At 37.4% G+C, this 19,030-nt stretch overlaps 1 protein-coding gene across 2 annotated transcripts in view; it reads right to left on the reverse strand.

Annotated features, from left to right (window-relative positions):
* Positions 1-19,030, reverse strand: part of KIAA0391 (KIAA0391 ortholog) — a 97,793-nt gene that overhangs the window by 78,369 nt on the left and 394 nt on the right. Inside the window, exons 1-4 of one of the 2 annotated variants that reach the window (XM_004681938.2) lie at positions 18,911-19,002; positions 17,319-18,592; positions 15,525-15,572; positions 14,657-14,789 (exon numbers count right to left, since the gene is read on the reverse strand). In XM_004681938.2, the coding sequence (XP_004681995.2) occupies positions 14,657-14,789; positions 15,525-15,572; positions 17,319-18,307 (1,170 nt within the window). In that variant the 5' untranslated portion in view covers positions 18,308-18,592; positions 18,911-19,002. Of the gene's footprint in view, positions 1-14,656; positions 14,790-15,524; positions 15,573-17,318; positions 18,593-18,910; positions 19,003-19,030 lie in introns of those variants that run through there. The other variant, XM_012724650.1, reaches the window with a different exon arrangement.

Genomic DNA, 19,030 nt, shown 5'->3' on the forward strand with positions numbered 1-19,030 from the left:
TTGCCTCTGCATGAAATTCACTAAGAATGCAATGTTTTATAATCTCCCTCCTCATAATTCTATTCTAAAAGTCTATTTATAATTTTTTTTAAGGATTTATTTTTATTTATTTATGCATATAGGAGCTGGGGTATAGGCCAGAGATGTAGGGGTCATAGTGAGAGGCTTCAGCATAGACAGAGTGAGGAACAACAGGTAGATCCCAGAGAAGTCTGCAGTGCCATGTGGGTTAGCTCCCTGGTGGGAGCTAACCTGTATGCTTGGTGATAACTTCATAGTGCTGAAACTTTAACCCCTGCGCCAACAGGGAGGCCCCTATTTTTAATTTTTAAAAACAATTTTTCTGGGGCCCTCCGTGGTCGTGCAGCTGGTTAGGGCACAGCAGTGCAAATTCAATCCCCAGCCCAGGAGGTGACCCACATGGCATGATATACCCCCTCCTATCTTGCTCACTGCTCCCCTCAGCAGTGTACTTCATTGATTTACCTGTTCTGCTCCCCACTCTGTCTCTGGTGAATCCTTTCATCACCTCTGCACCTCCAGCCTGTACCCCAGTTCTGTATGTATAAATAAATAAATCTTTAAAAAAAAAATTTCCAATGGAAATTTCAAGCATACACAAAAGTAGAATAATAAAATAAATCCTACTGAACCCATTCAAACTATGTGAATTCATGGCCAAACTTGTTTCATATATAACCCTACTTATTCCTTACTCTACCTCCTACTTATTTTTGAAGTATGTAACATAGTATGAAGTATGTCTGTAGGCCAGACATACCCCATAGTTTGAAGTATGTCTGTAACATAGCATTTCATCCATAAGGATATAACTCTACAATACAATCATAGAATACAATTTGCTACTATTATTACATCTGAAAAATAATCAACAAGTTCTTAATAGATTTTTTTGCTAATGATCCAGTATGATTTATAAACTGAAAATGGTTGATAAATTTCAAACTGCTCTTCATCTACTAGTCTTTCCTTTCTCTCTCTCTTTGCAAGTGATTTATTGGAAGAAAATGTTCACCTTATAGTTTTCTACAGACTAGATTTGAGGATTCTTGAGAGGTAACATGCCCCTTATGCTTCCTGAAAATTAGTAGTTGGATCTAGATGCTTGTTTAAGTACAATTTTGGTAATTTCATGTACAAAATTGTTAACTTATCTATTTCTTATTTCTTGAAACAATAGGGGAAAAGAAACCACTGGCCAATATCAACCTACAACTAAATTAGTGCTGGATATAAAGACATATCACGTGCTCTGCTCAAGACTCAACAAATTTGAATTTCTAACGTAAGATACTAAGGAAAGACAATGGTGAGGTCTAGAGCTTCACACTATAGGAATCTGATTTGGTGTCCTTTCTTTCCCTCCAGACTGACAACAGACTATACAGATTCTGCACATTTTAGTCATCTAAACCACAAGTTCCTCCTTCACTCTGCACTATCTTTAGGGCTCTACCCCTCAACTCTGGTCCCATTAGGAAAAATGGACCTTACCTTACTTTTCATAATACATAACTAGGTTGCCTGGCAACAGTTACAAAGTTTTAAAACTTCAGCAATAGAAGGGGCTTTGGTGATCATGTTTAAACCTTTCTGTTCAAGAAGCAGGGTAAGACAGACTAATAACTTTCCCACAGTTATTAAAGCACTATGTTCAATGAGTTAATAGTTATGAAGTACTTATATAGTGGTGAGCATATAGTAAGCCTTATCTAAGTGTTTATTTTTTTTATAAAAGCATACTTAAAACTAAGAAACAAAAAGTATTTGAAGATTTGCTCAATTTCTGTAAGAATATAAACAGTACTCCCACTTCTCGGTTTAGGGGAATATATATGTTCTGAATATAAATAAAGATTCCAGATAAATGAGGCATACTCTTTTAAACACTCAATTTGATTCCATTTTAATCTTTTCAAACAAAGATAATTGAAGCTGGAAGTTACTATTTGAAATACAGGGCACGCTTTCCTTTAGCAAATGAAGAACCAATTATCTTATTAGCTACTCAGTATTTTATTATGAACATAGAAAAGCTGAATGAACAAAACTCAAATTTTGGAGACAGACTTGGGTTCTAATCTTAGCTCTACTACTAATAAACTTGGCAGTGAAGACACTTAATATCTCTGAGGGATAACAAAGAAATGTAACCTTACTTACAGGATTGCCACAAGGATTAGGTGCAGATACAAAGCTCCTACCACAGGTCATTTAATAAATAGTAACTACCATTCAGTAAGCATTATTTATGTCAAAGACTGTTCTTGGACCCTCCCTGGTGGCACAACAGGTTAAAAAGCACACCTCTATGAAGCTATCGCTGCCACTGCAGCCAGGGAGTTCGATCCTCAGCCAGGAAGGTAACTCACATAATGTGGCAAACCTCTCCTGATCCGTCTACTGCTCCCCTCAGCAGTTTATTTCAGTCCATCTGCCTGTTCTACTCCCCACTCTGTCTCTGGTGAATCCTCTCATCCTCCACAACTCTGGCCTGAACTGTTACCCCAGTTCTGTATGCTTAAATTAATAAATCTTTTAAAAATATATAGAGAGACTGTTCTCAATTGCCAGGATACCACAGAGTTCAAACAGACAAAAATCCTACTCTCAGAGTTTCTCTTCAAATATGGAGAAAAGATAGATATTGAAGTAAATAAAATATGTAAGTGTTATAGAGAAAAATAAAGCAAAAACACAAGACAGTGCTTAGGCGGAGTATATGCACATTCTTCAGTAGGATGGTCACAATTATTATTCCAAGAAGACATTTAAGAAAGGAGTTGAAGGGGATAGGTGAACAATCATACAGATATTTGTTAGAAGTGAAAACACCAAGTTCACAGGTCCTGAGACAGGAACATATCTGGTATGACAAAGAAACAACAAGGAATCCAGCATAGCTGCATTGGAATAAGATCCCAGAAGTTAACTGGGGTCAGAATGCAAAGGGCTTTCAAGATCCCTACAGTCTAAGTTTCAGTGTGATTGAAATGGGAAGCTACAGGAGAGTTTTAAATTTTAAGCAGAATGATATGATCTGACATGGACTTAAAAGGATTGCCTGGCTAATGTATTAGAACAGATTTGATGTATTGAGAACAGGTAGACCCACTAGGAGGCTATTACAAGTTGTCTGGTCTGGAGATGTGGTGGGGTGGATCAAAAGATAGTTGGAGTGTGAAAGTGATGAGAAATGGTCAGATATACTTTGAAGGAAATGAACAGGATTTTGGAAGTAGAATTAAAAAGGAAAGAGAGAAGTCATAACTTATGTTTTTGATATCTGAATAGCCAGAGAAGAAAGTCACATTTATTAGGAAAAGGCTATAAGAAGAAGATCTGTGTAATGATCAGGAATTTGGCACAATGAAGACTAGAGGAGGGACCTCCCTATTAGCACAAGGGTTAAAGTATCAGCGCTATCAAGCTATCACCAGTCACTGCAGCATGAGCAGTTCAAACCCCAGCCAGGGAGCTGACCCACATGACTCTGCAGACCTCTTCCATCTGGCCCGCTGCTCCCCTCAGTGGTGTATCTGAGTAGGTCTGCCTGTCCTCCTGCCCACTCTGTCTCTGATGAATCCTCTCACCCCCTGTACCGCTGTCCGAACACCCTAGTTCTTACATGTATAAATATATAAAATAAATCTAAAAAAAATTTTTTTTAAAAGACTAGAGAAAACCTTGCCCTATTCTCAACATCTCAGCCTCCGTTTTTTCACTTTGGTACTTTTCTCTTCTCTCAGACACTCAGTAGACCAAATAGTCTTCAGTACTATTGTGTTATTGCTTCTAAGCTACTATCTTATTTACACCATTCTATTTTCAAAAGACCAAATGAAAAGAAATTAAAATTGACACATTCATTTAGTCCATGGCTAAAGAAAACCTGATTAAGAAATCTGAGGTGGGCCCTCCCTGGTGGCGCAGCGGGTGAAAGCACAGCACTAAGAATCTAAAGCCGCTTCCGCATGAGTTCGATTCCCGCCTGCCCCGGAAGGGACCACATGGCGTGGCAGACCTCTCCTGACCCGCCCGCTGCTCCCCTCAGCAGTGTACTTCGTCGATCTGCCTGTTCTGTTCCCCACTCTGTCTCTGGTGAAGCCTCTCGCCGCTCCTGAACCTCTGGCCTATACCCCAGTTCTGTATGCACAAATAAATAAATCTTTAAAAAAAAAAAAAAAGAAATCTGAGGCATCACTTTCTAAGTAGAAGAGAACTGAAAACAGTTGCTTTGGGTAGCACTTTATTTCCAGCACACAGTTTCCAAAAATTCGATTATAAGGTGGCTATTGGGGCCTCCCTGGTGGCTCAGAGGGTTGGAGCACTGCACTGCGAAGCTAAGCTAGGCCAAGCCTTGGCCACTTCAGTGAGAGTTCCATCCCATTCCAAAGGTGATCGATCCACCTGTCACAGCAGACCTCTCCTGTCTCACCAACTGCTCCCCTCAGCAGTGTACTATGTCGACCTGCCTCTTCTACTCCCACCTCTGTTTCTGGTGAGTCTACTCGGCCATCCCTGTATCTCTGACCTGTGCCCCATTTCTGTATGCATAAATAAAATCTTAAAAAATAATAATAAAGTGGCTATTTAGAACTCACAATACTTTTCTTATAAATACAAATTTGTAAAAAAATGTGAACTACAGAGCCCTTCCTGGGGGCCCAATGGGTTAAAGTGCAGCACTATGAAGCTACCTAGCAGCTGCAGATGGGTCCTATCCCCACCAGGGAGGTGAATCCACATGACACAGCAGACTTCTGTCTTGCCTGCTGCTCCCCTCAGCAGTGTACTTCATCAATCTGCCTGTTCTGCTCTGCACTCTCTCTCGGGTGAATCCTCTCACCCACCATGCCTCTGGCCTAACCCTAGTTCTGTATGCATAAATAAATAAATCTTTTAAAAATCTGAAACTACATAGGGCGGGGGAGAGGGGAGTGCATGGGACTATGGTGGTAGCACATGGGTGAATTGGTGATGGGAAGTCCACAGGTATTGTTAATAAAATGATGTAAAAAGGCACAAAATGATGTAAAAATAACCTATTATAAAAAAAAAACTGAACTACATAATGGGGATTCAGTTTAATAATAACATTACCAGCCTGAAGCTGAGGGAGAAAAGATCAAAGGTTATAAGACCAGACTTTCTGGTCCTTGGTCAAAGAAAAAGTGTACCTTATGCATATTTCTACTGTTTAAAGGAACCAAAGGTTCCTTTATTCCTTTGCCTCTGAGATCTACATGGAACTACATGGAACTTCCCATTCTAACACCCTTCTTAGAGTTTCCCTCAAGCCCCACAAAAAGTTGATCTAAAATCACCAACCAACTATAAAACAGCAGTAACCATATCTATACTCAATTCTTTTTATTCTTTAGTAAATAGAACTCCGGCTTCATTAGGATAAGAACTATTTCAAGTAAATTCTCATTTAAAAAGACTGGTTCTCAGTTGGTAGAATTTCAACAAGTGCTATATAAGAGAAAGTAATGAATGAAGAAATATGGGGAAATAAATATTAGCTGTAGAGTAGGACACCTCAAGGAGTCTGCTTCTTTTTACATTTTACCCTTTCTGTATTTTACATTCATTGATTTTTCTAAAAGTTTCACATTTTGGCTGTAATTCTTGTATCAGTACATCTCGGAGATTCAGATTACATTCCTTTTATATAATTTTTACTCGTGGAGTTAAAGAAGGAATAGGGAATAGCATCAATGATTAATTAAGTGTGCATTGGGTTAAATGGTCATAAGTTAAGGACTATTTTAAAAATATATTTATTTATTTATGGCTATAAAAACTAAGGTACATGCCAGAACTGGTTGGGGAAGGTAGGAAGGGGTGAGACAATTTACCAGAAACAGAGCCAGGAACAAAACAGACTGACTGACTGAAATACAGTGCTGAGGGGAGCAGCAGGTGAGACAGGAGAGGTCTGCTGTCCTATGTGGGTCACCTCTCTGAAATTCTTTGCACAGTTTTTTTTAAACTATCAACCTCCCAAGTTTACCATTTACACGCATTTTTTTTTGTTGGTGGGGGGAACCTCATACACAGTTCATCTTAGAGATCTTCAAACCCAAAAGAAATGAGAGCAGCTTCTGAAGACTGATGAAGAGTTCAGTTAGTTCACATCTTTCAGAGTTGCAGCTGCCATTCCAAATTGAGAAAAACAAAAAACAAAAAACCCTACATTAGAGCATTTCTTATACTAACATTTCATTTAGGTCATATGTGCTGTCTTTAAATTGAAGTTAGAGAAATACCAGGAGGCCTCCCTTCTGTCAATTAACTAAAGAGATACTATCAAGCAGAACTAAAAAACCCAATTAAACGTACTCCAGGCAATTTGCCCTCCTGAGATTTCTTTTTTAGAAAACAGAAGCCCAAGTCATTAATGTTTTAAGACTTTCAAAATGACAGGATTATGGAGAACTGCTATGGTACTTAAACTTTCATTAGAAGTTCAAAGTGAGAGGACTACAGTGGGCTATTATTTCCTCTTTAGAGTTGTCTATTTTGACTATATTTTTAACAATAATGAATAGTGTGAGAATAATAATTTGACAATAATTAATACATGTTATTTTACAAGAAAAAATAATTCAGTTTTAGAAAGTATAAACTATATCTCAATAAAAGCTAAAAGAAGCGACACAGAAGAGACACTAAATAGTAAGACTTCTTTATTTTGTTTTAACTTCCTCTATTAAGATGTGTAATAAAACCAAGGGAAGTAAATTTTATTTAAACTTTTAAAACAGGAAAAAATAGGGAACTGCATCTACAACAGAATATTTGCAGAGCCCCTATTTTAAACTAATCTGAGGATGCCTATTATCCCCTAAAACCATTTTAGGGAATCTGTAAGTTTATAGTCATTTTTACAATAATGCTACGCTATCATCCACCTTCCTACTCTTATTAGCTCCTAAGTATGCAGTGGAATTTTGCTATATCAAAAAAGAATCATAGTTATCTGAAAATGCCAATAAAACACTCTTTTCTTTTCCAAGTACTTGTTTTTGTCATATGTTTCAATCAAATAACAAATCACAACATACTTAATACAGTGACTGGTATAACAAGTTGTTTTCTATTAAGACATATAATTAAAGAGATTATAAATATGTAAGATAATGCCTCTTTTCTTATATAATGTTTTTTTCTGCTTTAGATATTGTGAAGAAAAAATGTTATTTATGTTGCCATGTAGTAGTTTTTATATTGTTATTTAAATAAACTAATAGATATTTTTACAGATCCTCAATATCTCATATAAACCAAAACCAAAGCACTCTGGCATTCTTAACAATTTTTAAAAATGTAAAAGGATCTTAAGATCAAAGCTTTTGAGAACCATTTTTCTAAAGTATTTTTTAATATATAAGAAAAAAAACCCAAGTGACATAAGAGTATTTTTTAAGAGAAATAAAGAAATATGTTTAAAAATGAATTGATAAAAAATAGTTAAGTTTAGATTTGCTTCACAATCACCTGAGGGGCAAGGGAGGAATAGGTAGATGTATAAATGAATAAGTGTGGCAAGAGTTAAATAATCATTGAGCAAGAGTTTTGATATACTAGTTTCTCTACTTTTGCACATATTTAAATTTCTTCTTAATAAAGAGTTCATACCTGAGAAGTTGAATATGAAAAAAATCTGACTATTTAATGTTATTGTTAAGAACAAATAAAAATAAGAAGGAAACCTAATATTGAAGTAACTGTCCTAATAGTTCCAAATTTACTTTTTGATCTTTACTAGTATCCTCTCAATGAGTTTCACATATTTAAATCAATCCTCTACATACATATTTTATGGAGTCTTGCTTGTTGACTTACAATTCACATATACAGTACCCATTTTTACCTACTGTCACTAAGCTGACTTAAACAAAAATGACATAGATATCCGTTTAATATTAAAAGAGGCTGATCAAATCTTTTAATTAACTTGATATGGCTAAACTAGAGTAACTTTTATATGTTACAATGTTGCCATCTGCTGGCTATCATATTTAAGTACAGTAACAGATGTCTGAAACAAAAACTAAAAATTTACCTGACATAAGAAAGTTAATAAAACATATGGGAGAGATACTTAATTATCCTGTAGATCTCATTTAGTCTCTCTTTTGGTGTGTGTGACACTGCACTCAACAGATTCTCTATGTTGCTCAAACTATTCTATCTTAATATATGAACTTCTTTCTCTGATTTTCCTCCCTATATTGGGGTTTCTTACCTCATACCCATCAATTCTGAACTCAGTCCACTGCTTCTCTAGAGGGGTTCAGGCATTCTTACCACCATTATGCTGATGATCTCTCAAACCTCCAGCATTAGCTTTCTTCCTCAAGATGGACCTCAAGCCCTGGATATTCTGCTGGCATTAAAATTCAGCACAACAGAAATTAAAGTATTATCCCCCATATCTGTTCTAATAAATGGTATACTTCAGGGAGTATGGAAGAAAAGAAATAAGGAGTGAAAGTCTGTTTATCCCATCACTCAAGCCAAAAATGTAAATATCATCCTGTCCCTCTCCTGCCACTCTAGTCATAGCAAATGCCGATACTTTATCTTCTAAAATGTTCTCACAGTTGAGTTATTTCTTCCCTTACCCTTCATTTCTCTCCTCATCCCACACCAGGACCAAGAAAAGGTTTCTTAACCCTTTCAAATCCTTCCACTCAGTTGCCAGAGAGGTTTCTCTAAAAGATACACACCACAGCTCTGCTAAAAACACTTCAATGGCTCTCAACACCCACAATAATGTTTCTTTGATCGCTGCTCATTCTTTCAATTCTTTCAAAGCTGAGGGAAAAGGAGGGGCTCTTTCCTAATCCCCACTGCTTCTTCAATGTCACTACTTTCTCCTTTCTCCACTTCAGCCGAGGCTGATGATATTCTATAAGAAGGTTTGCTATGTTTCACTATAAAGGGCCAGATGGTAAATAGTTAAGGCTTTGCAGGCCACATGGCCTCTTCTGTACTACTGGACTGCAGGGCAAAGGCAGCCATAAACAATACATAACTGAAGAATGTAACTATGTTGAAAATAAAAACAAAAAACAAGCCGGGCCCTTCCTGGTGCCCCAAAGGTTTAAAGCTTAGCACTCTATGTAGCTATTGCAGCTACTGCAGCACCAGTTCAATCCCAGGCCAGGGGGGTGGCCCATGTGGCTAGCAGACCTCTCCTGGCCCGCTCATTGCTCCCCTCAGCAGTGTGCTTTATCCATCTGCTTGTTCTGCTCCCCACGCTGTTTCTGGTGAATGCTCTCAACCCCTCTACCTCTGGCCTATACCCCAGTCCTTTATCCCATTCTCCCTTCCACCCCAGTAAAATGTCTGTTATATAGTTGTTCATTATTATTTTCCACCCTACCCAGTACTTTATGCTCCTGCTATGAGTGAAACCACCCAGTATTTTTCTTTTTCTTTCTGGATTTAAATAAACAAATGTTTTAAAAAAAAAAAAGCCTATTTTTGAAAGTAATCAGTGAGGGGTATTTGGTATGCAGACTCTAGTTTCTTGACTCTTCCTCTTTACTCTCACCTTGTACATTTCAACATTTAGCAAGATTTGACACCTGATTCACTGTCTTCATCACCAGCCTAAGTAACAAAGCAGATGCCTGGCACAGAGTAAGCAGTTCATATATGTGGCTGTAATTATTACTCTTAATTATCATAAGGACACTCTACAGCAATGTAGATGACCAACTAGGTTCTCACTTTTTTCATCTGATCAACAATCATAGCCAGGACTTTACCATTACTCCAGAACACTCTTGGTCTAAAATCTAAATGTAATATACACTAATTAGAATCTCTTGATTGCCACTCACATCTTTTATATTTACTCTTCAACCTCAGTGAGTCTGTACTTCACTTTATTTCTGTTGTCTCCTAATCTGTTAGCTCCTACCATCTCTACTTCCTGTCAACTTGATCCCACTGTCCAATAATGGACCCTCTCTCACATACACCTTCACTATTATTTTTCTTTTTCCCTCAACTGTATAGAACAAACCACCTCACCCATCTGCTATCTCTGTTCTTACAGATGGATGATCTAAGACTGCTGAGACTGATCTGCTGATCTAAATACAGATGAACACCATTACAGATTTATGATCATTAGCCTCAATTGTGATGTCAGCCCCATGCAGCAGTATTTTCCCCAATCCTTTGACAAATTTGAACAACTTGTGCATCAAAAAGAATAATGATGGTAATGAATTCCAACACAGTGAATTTTAAAAAGTCTTTGTGCCCTTGCAGCAACTCCTAACTTCCAAGGTTTAAAACTCCCCTCTGGTTCCTTCAGGCTACCATACCTTCTCTCATCTTCAAATAACTAATTTACCTCAGGCTTGCAACAGAAGTTCTAAGTCTCAACAGATGCTCTAAATTCTTTGCTACACCTATATGCTTAACTTATTGATCCTCCTTAATTCCTTCCCTCTAGTAACCTAAAAAAGAGTTAATTTTGTTGATTCTGTTTCAATTCCCAGAAGTGCTCAATTCCCAGAATTCATCCCTGCCGCTCAGCCTCACCAAAACCATAAAAACTAAACTGTGAGTCAATCGAGCCATAGCTTTCCTTGGCTGCTTTCTAATGGATACATTAATTATCTCCGCTCCCCATCTCCAGAATGATGACATCCTTACGCGACTGTTGTGAGTGTTGTGAGTAACACTTCCAGGCCGGGAAGTGCCTGACATGAGGTAATGACTCAATAAATGATAGCAGGGCCTCCTTGCCTCCCAGGCGAAAGGGGTTAAATCTCAACACTATGAAGCTATCACCAACCACTGCAGCACTTTGAGTTTGATCTCTGGCCAGGGAGCTAATCGACATGATGAAGCAGACCTCTCCTGTCTCACCCACTGCTCCCCTTAGCAGTGTATTTCAATAGATCTGCCTGTTCTTTTCACCACTATGTCTCTGGCAAATCCTCTTATCATCACCTCTAGTACCTCTGGCCTACATCCCAGTTCTTGTATGCATAAATAAAATAAATCTTAAGAAAATAAATGATAGCAGTTATGATTACTAAGTCAAGTAAATTATTTAAAGTGAAAGGCAGATGACAAGAGTTTAGATACAAAAGGGGAGATAACTAGGGGGAAAAAGGAAAGATACCAGGACAAAGTAAAGGGAAATTAAAAAATACTTTCCTTTGACATAAAATGTTCCAATCCATCTATGACTATATTCAGTTGCTTTGTGACTGACGGTACATACATGTCACACTACTATCATAAGTATGCTAATTTGTGAATCAGCTAACTTGCTAATTGTGAATTACACATGTCTCTTATTTGCTCTTCTCTGGAATCTGGAAATTCTCTTGGATAGCATGATTACCCAAGGGGAAGCTTTGTTCTAGGTTCTAAGTGTTGGTCTACTGAGAAAATTAATCATTCCTCTACTAATCTGGATTAAAGTGTTATTCACTGAACAGAAATTAAAGCAATGTTTAGTCACTGAGAATTCAACAAAAGTATTCAATTGACAATTCCATAACTATTGCGGGGGCTCTTCAAAGTGAGAGGCTGGGAAATCCTATGGGAAAGCACAAAAGTGCTCAAAAATTGAAGGGGACAGGGGTGGGTAGATTAAAAAAAAGAGAGAAATTCACTGGAGGGGATTCCCACAAGCCACATTTGTAACAATTTGAGTATCAAAAAGAATGATGATGATGATAATGTCATATTAACAGTGAGTTTTTAAAAAGTCTTTATAGTCAGACAAAAAAATTTTAAAAAGCATGAGGAAGAAAAGGAAAATGCCTTTTACAGAATAATACCACCTGATAAACTGGTATTAATAAGCCAATAGTAATTATGGTACTAATAAAAGCAGAAGGAATGAAATCGTCAGAAAATCACCACTTTGCAATCTCCAAAATAGAGATGATTTCTATGATGTTAAAAACATTGAGTGAAAAGTTAAGTGGTGAAAGGGTATCTGCATATTCTTTAAGTATTTTTCTACAGATTACTTCATTTTAAATTCCCTTACAATGGAATATCTGGCAGTCAATCTCTTAATCCAGTGATCAAACTCAGCATGAGCAACTGTGATAGCAACCTGATATAATGTTACCATTATAAATCACTAATAAACAAACAGATTAGGCCTCTCTGGTGGCACTAGAAGCTATCTGCAGCCACTGCATTTTGACACACACACACACACACACCCCACGAGGAAGGTGGCTCATGGCGCAGCAGACCTCTCTCTCCTGTCTCACCCTTTATTCCCCTCAGCAGTGCATTTCAGTTAATCCACCTTCTCTGCCCCCCACTTGGTCTCTGGTGAATCCTCTCACCCCTCACACCTCTGGCCTCTACTAAAGTTCTTGTATGCATAAGAAATAAATCTTTTAAAAAATAAACAGCATCACCCACACTGAATATCCAGTAACATTTATACCAATCCAACATAGGAAATCAATTAGAGAGCCCACAGTCTTGATACTCAAATTGTTGTCCAAAATCCAGAATCACATTGCCTACGAGTTTGTTCAAAATACAGAATTTCAGGCCCCAACTGAAACAAAGTTTTCATTTTAACCAGACTTTCACATGATCTGTAGGTAAGAAGTTTGAGTAGTCCAGTGTAAAACAAAATCAGTTAGGCTTTTCAAAAAAATACAACGTCATAAAAACAAAGAAGGCAGAGAGATTATTCTAGATTCGGAGACATAATAACCAAAAGCAGTTAATAAACTATGATTCAACGCTGGATCAGAGGGGAGGGAAAGTTATATAAAATACACTTTGGAGGAGAGAGCTAGGAAAACTGAATGTGTACTTTTTATTAGGTAACACTGAGTTAATGATAGCTTTCTTAAATATGATAAAGGTAAAAAATGGAAAAAACCTTAATTACATAGAACTTTTTTATTCTTAATAAATACATACTAAAAATTTTAACATCACATGTCATAATGTCTATAATTTACTTTATAAAAATACATTGAGAGAAAATCAATATGGTATAATATTTACAATTGGGTTATTCTAATTGAAGAGTAGGTAGATCTCCACTGTGCTGTTTTTAATTTTTCTTAAGGTTGAAATTTTATTAAAGAAAAAGTTTGAAGGTGAGAAGAATACTCAATTAGCCCAAAACAGAAATGGTAAGTTAAACAGTGCAATGCATACAACTTTGCATTTATCTTAACACCTACTTCACTTGAAATAAAAAGGAAATATATCTGTTAAAATCTTAATTTAGTGGGCAGATATTTCTAAGACATTAATGATACAAGTAATTGGCTGTCAAGTATATATGGAACTGTGAATTGCCAGTGTGATTTTTTTTGTTCCATAAAAAGTTAAGTAGAGGGCTCTCTCTGGTGGCGCAATGGGTTAAAGCACCACATTATGAAGCTCTCAAAGCCACTGCAGGAGGAGTTCAATGCCCCTCTAGGGAGCTGACCCACATGGCGTGGCAGACCTCTTCTGACCCACCAGCTGCTACTCTCAGCAGTGTTATTTGTCAATCTGCCTGTTCTGCTCCCCACTCTGTCTCTGGTGAATCCTCTCACTCACCACACCTCTAGCCTGTACCCAGGTTCTATAAGCATAAGTAGAGTGTAATAGCAACGGTTTTAGAATTAGTTAGATCTGGATATTACTAGAGAGGTGTCTTTAGGCAGATTTGATCTCCCAAAGCCTCAATCAACTGATCCATAAAACAGGCAAATAATAACTATCTGGGAGGTTGTAAGGGTTAAATGAGATCATGGGAATTCTTTCCACAATGTAAAAGTATTTCCCCTCTTCAACTTAACCTTAGTAAATAAACATAAAGGACCGGAGATTTGCAGAATAAAGCTATTAATGGTGATTAAGAGAATCAAATTCAATACTAAGAAAACCTGGAAACAATTTTTTCAAGTTACCTTACACTCTCTTGACTAGATAAGCTGTGAGAAACTATAGTGTTTTCATGGAAATTTACTGTAGTTTTCTAGAAGCACTTATAAAAAGCATCTTTTATTTTATGTGCACTTGTGTCCAGATGAACTTTAATAGGACTGACTGATATATGGGAGGAAGTCTAACACACTACTCCCTGAAGTTCTAAAGCAATCTTTCCTAAAAGCCAACCACTTATTTAATGAATCCAGTTTTACTTGACCATAACCACGACCATTCATTGATGTATGGTGTGTGGCTATTTTCGCTACAATAGCAGAATAGAATACTTGCAACAGAGCTGTAAAATATTTACTATGTAGTCCTTCTCAGAAAAAAATTGCCCACCCTTGCTCTAGACAAGCAACCAAAGCTACAATAAAAGCTATTCCAGGGCCCTACCTGGTGGTGCAGTGGGTTAAAGCACAGCACTAAGAAGCTAAAGCCACTTCTGCATGGGCTCCATCCCGCCTGCCCAGGAGGTGACCCACATAGCACCACAGACCTCTCCTGACCCACCTGCTGCTCCCCTTAGCAGTGTACTTCATCAATCTGCCTGTTCTGCCCCCCCATTCTCTCTGGTGAATCCTCTCACCGCCCCTGCACCTCTGGCCTGTACCCCAGTTCTGTATGCATAAATAAATAAATCTTTTTTAAAAAAAAAAAGCTATTCCAGACTCACCTGAGGTGTAGTCTTTTTGTATTGGTCACCTCCATCTATCACATCACTCAAGATTTTTCCCTTGAGAAAGGCATACTCTTCTGGACTCAGGTGAATAGACTCTATAGTTTTTCCACAGCCCAAACATTGACCACTGTAATTACAATTGTTTGTGTTAAATAATGCCCTGGGGAAAAAAGCTTTTTCTAAAATAAATAACCGTAGGACATGAGGACATTGAAAAGTAATTTTAAAAGAATACTATAATCTTTGTGACCAATATATGTACCTGACTTTTTATAAGCCTGACAGTACTGCACATTAGTGAACCAGTAAATTCAAGAGAAGACTGCAGGGCATCCCTGTAATGTTTTAAAAGTCATTCCCTACTGATCAAAAAATGAAATCTTATTTTAAAAAACAGAATGACTGTATTGTAATGTTCAGAAAGAGAGAAGCACTTATTGTTGTAACCTAGTGTTAATAGCTTGCTTTATAAGTGGTATTGTACAATAATATTTGTGAAGGGGGAAACAAAGGCAAAATGAAATACACAGTAGTGATCCACAGTGACTTACAGAGTAATATAAGAAGAGGGGGAAAAACCTTTATTAAATAAAATTGAAATGGAGCCAGAGATAAATAATTATAAAAAAAAAAAGAAGTCATTTCTAAACACATGGGCTCTAAACCTCTAAAGGGGGATCATTTCTAAGATTTTATAGCCCAGTTACAAATTCTCTACAAAAAAAACTACAAATAGTTTTTTTTTTTTTCTCTTGGGTACACTAACTCTTAAAAATCCTATCTCAAAGGTGTTGTAATTTTTTTTAAGTGGTGGCCTACTACGGCTGAATCAAACAAGTTAAAATTAAAATACCAGCTTTACCTTTTCTGGATTGTGGTAAATTGTCCTTTCCATTTTTTTCCAGGAATACTACAAAAAAGATTGCAAAGATAAATCATTAGTTCAGATTCTTACTGAGCCTAAAGATATTCTCTAAGCAAGAAGTCTGAAGAGTTCAGGATACTACCCTACATAGAAGAGTGATTGCTATCTTGTTACAGGGTTGAGAAGATACTGGTCTCCTACTTTGGATTTTCTTTTTCCTTTAAGTTTTCCTCAGATCATTAACTCTCATCAAGTCCATATCTACCTTCAGACGACCTATACAGAAAGCAGCTGCCAGTAGTTTTTACCTCTGAATCAAACTCAGTCCGAACACTCTCCATAAAGTTGCCAGAGATTGCCCCTGTCCAGAGTAATTTCTTTCTCCTCTTATATTATCATCTTATGTACCAATTATTTAACTGTCAAGTATTATATTTCCAATTATTTTGTTAATGCCAATTTAACAGAGCTTATATTACAAACACAGTATGCAACCTAGTTGGATGCATTCAAAACTACTTGATTCATTTGCACAATGGACTTATTCTCTTCTTGCTCTTATATGTATTTATATTGTTATTGGCTTTTTCTTTTTCTCCTTCCCCAGATCTGAGATCTTTCACTCAAATCTACAATTGTCTTCAGACAGCTCTGTTCCCTGTTTTCCAGTCTTAATTGCTCTAAATTTTCATTTCTCCACTCCCAAGATCCAAAATCCTTGGCATTAAAAAATTTTCACAAATTGGTTCCTTCATTGATATTCAATTAGTTTTTGTTTAAGATTTATTTATTATGCATACAAGAACCGGGGTACAGGCCAGAGATGCAGGGGGACTAGGGGTAAGAGAATTCACCGGAGAGAGAGTGGGAAGCAGAACAGGCACACTGACTGAAGTACACTACTGAGGGGAGCAGAAGACAAGACAGGAGAGATATGCTGCACCATGTGGGCTACCTCCCTGGCCAGGGATTGAACTCCTGTTGCAGTGACTGCGGCTAGCTTTACAGTGCTGGGCTTTAACCCCTTGTACCACCACGGAGGCCCCAATATTCAGTAAGTTTTTAAAATAAGATAATTAAGCATGATTGTTACTTCAAACCTCTACAAACTAAATATACATATGAGGGAAAAACAGAGAAGAAAGAATTTTTAGGAAAAACATTTATGTAAATTAGTTATAAACAAGTAAGAAAATATAAGAATGAAGCAATAAACCAGCATATAACGAGTAACATGAAAAAAAGCAAAGGGGGAAAAAGGAGAGACCTTTGGACAAAAAGCAGCCAAATAATGGAGGATTAAATGACCTGGGAGAACAAAGATTTTCCATTTTAACACTTGGTTTGATCAGGATAACTGTCTGCTCTAACCTAGCAAATTAACGAAATGCAAAAACTAAACAGAACATGTATATACACATTATACCAATCACTAGGTTGTAGATCATCTGAAAATACATTATGACTCCAAAACAGTTCCAGTTTTCTTGCTTTGAATTCGTCACAAGTCCTATTCATTGGATAGCATATAGCAATATATCTCAGAAAATAAATGATCCTTATAAAAGGGGAAAAAAAGTACGTAAAAGCACCCATTGGGTCTATATTTCCTTTTTATGTGAGAAATGGAGATTAGTTCACCTTGTTTATATTACAAATCTTAAAAAGGAAATTTTGTCTTAAAAGGAAAAACGTATAATCTGAATAAAGCAATTCTCAGCAATTGACAAAGGGAGGCTATTTTTAGTTAAATATTAAAAACATAAATTTAAAGAAAAAAATCAAAATTACCTCTCAAACCATGTTTTTATACTATGTGCAAATGACTCCCCAGGATATAGCTGATTATTTCTTAGATAGAAAAGAATGTTGAGTAGGTTTTTTGAATACTGATCATCTTTTATATCTTTTCCAAAATCAAAGAAGGCTTTTAAGGTTTCCAGCATAGGATTAAGACCATGACCTAACAATTCCTGATACAAATTCCAAGCTAAATTTATATCTTTATGAAGGAGGGCTCCCTGAATACAGTCATTATAGTTGGTTTTCGAAGGGATCATAACTTTTTTCATGTCCTCTAACAGCAGCAAGGCCTCTCTCCATCTGTCTGAATGCATTAGTCCCCGGATGAGAAGAGTATTCCCTCCAGACTCTACACACTTGTATCTTGTTTTCATGATTTCATAGACATCAATAACTTCCGAAGTCTGTTTATGAAAGACACAGAGGTACAAATACTTGACCAGTATGTCATATCCAACAATACCATCTTTTTTTGAAGCTACCCAGGCCAGCAGAGATTTGGCGACGTCTAAAGAACTGTGACAGCGAATCATTTGTGAAATGATCCAATTTTCAAAATTAGCTTTTCCTTTGAAATCTTCCTTAAGTTTTTCCCATTCCTCAGAATTCAAAGGTTTTGTGGGGAGCTGAATAGTGTCTCTCATAAGTGGCAAGGCATTATCTTTATTCTGAGGATTCATCTGTGATCTCTTTTTAGCTGCTCCAGCTGCAAAAAGATGAGGCAAATCAGAAGAAACTTGCATGTCATTGCTCTCATCTTCTTTCCTGAGATATTTGGTCTTGGCCATCAGCAGATTCATTGCTTTGGTATTTTGTGGAGAGGGTGCTTTAAGAGAAAACCACTTGTGTTGGTTCCTGAAGCCATAATAGCTTTTGAGAAAGAGAGAAGAGTAGGATTGTCTTGTACCTATCCTAAGGTATGCGCTACTCTTCCAAAGCTCAGTAAAACTTCGAATACCAATGTAACAGGAAGTCATTATGAAGTGGGATCAGCACCAGTGAGAGAGATGTTCAAGAAGTCCCTACTTTTACAGCATAATAATTGACTGAGGTGGGGCAGAGAATCCAAGGGCAACTTTTTAAAATGTGATTTTTTCAATTTTTCACAGATGACTCAAGTCTGCTTTTGGAGCTACTTAATATCAACTAATTTAGGTGAGGTACATTAGACAAAGATAGGAAGAGCCAATGTTGGTCGCAATCTTAGAACCAGGGGACAGCTCAGGAACCTTCTAGAGCCTGTTATAATCCCGTCCGCGAGTCTGAGGAAAAAGCACAAAGAGGATCGTTTAGATCGATTCACGTGGATCACGAGTGTCTCGAAAAGGGGCAGGACCCCATGGAACCTTGCTGAAAAGGCATAAAATCGAAAACGGTGAGCGGGAGCTCCCAACCCCAGACCCACCAAGATCAAGGACAGCGGCGACAGGCAAAGTTTTGAGGCCCTTTCCCCACGTAACAGTTACTCCCTCCCAGTCAAACTCGTAAGGTGAAGGAAATGGGGAGGGGGGTAGCAGGAGGACGGTGTTACCCGAACCAGCTTAGGTTAGTAAGGGAACTCCAGAAAGGGCACCACCTACTTCTTACAAATCCAAAACAAACGAGCTTCACTACATTCAGTAACAGCCCGCAGGACTCAGGCTCAACGCGACCATAAACGCGCCGGAACTACGGAATCCACAATGCACCGCGACGGTCCA

Source organism: Condylura cristata, unplaced genomic scaffold (genome assembly GCF_000260355.1).
Source record: "Condylura cristata isolate star-nosed mole 26May11 unplaced genomic scaffold, ConCri1.0 scaffold00013, whole genome shotgun sequence".
NCBI lineage: Eukaryota > Metazoa > Chordata > Mammalia > Eulipotyphla > Talpidae > Condylura > Condylura cristata.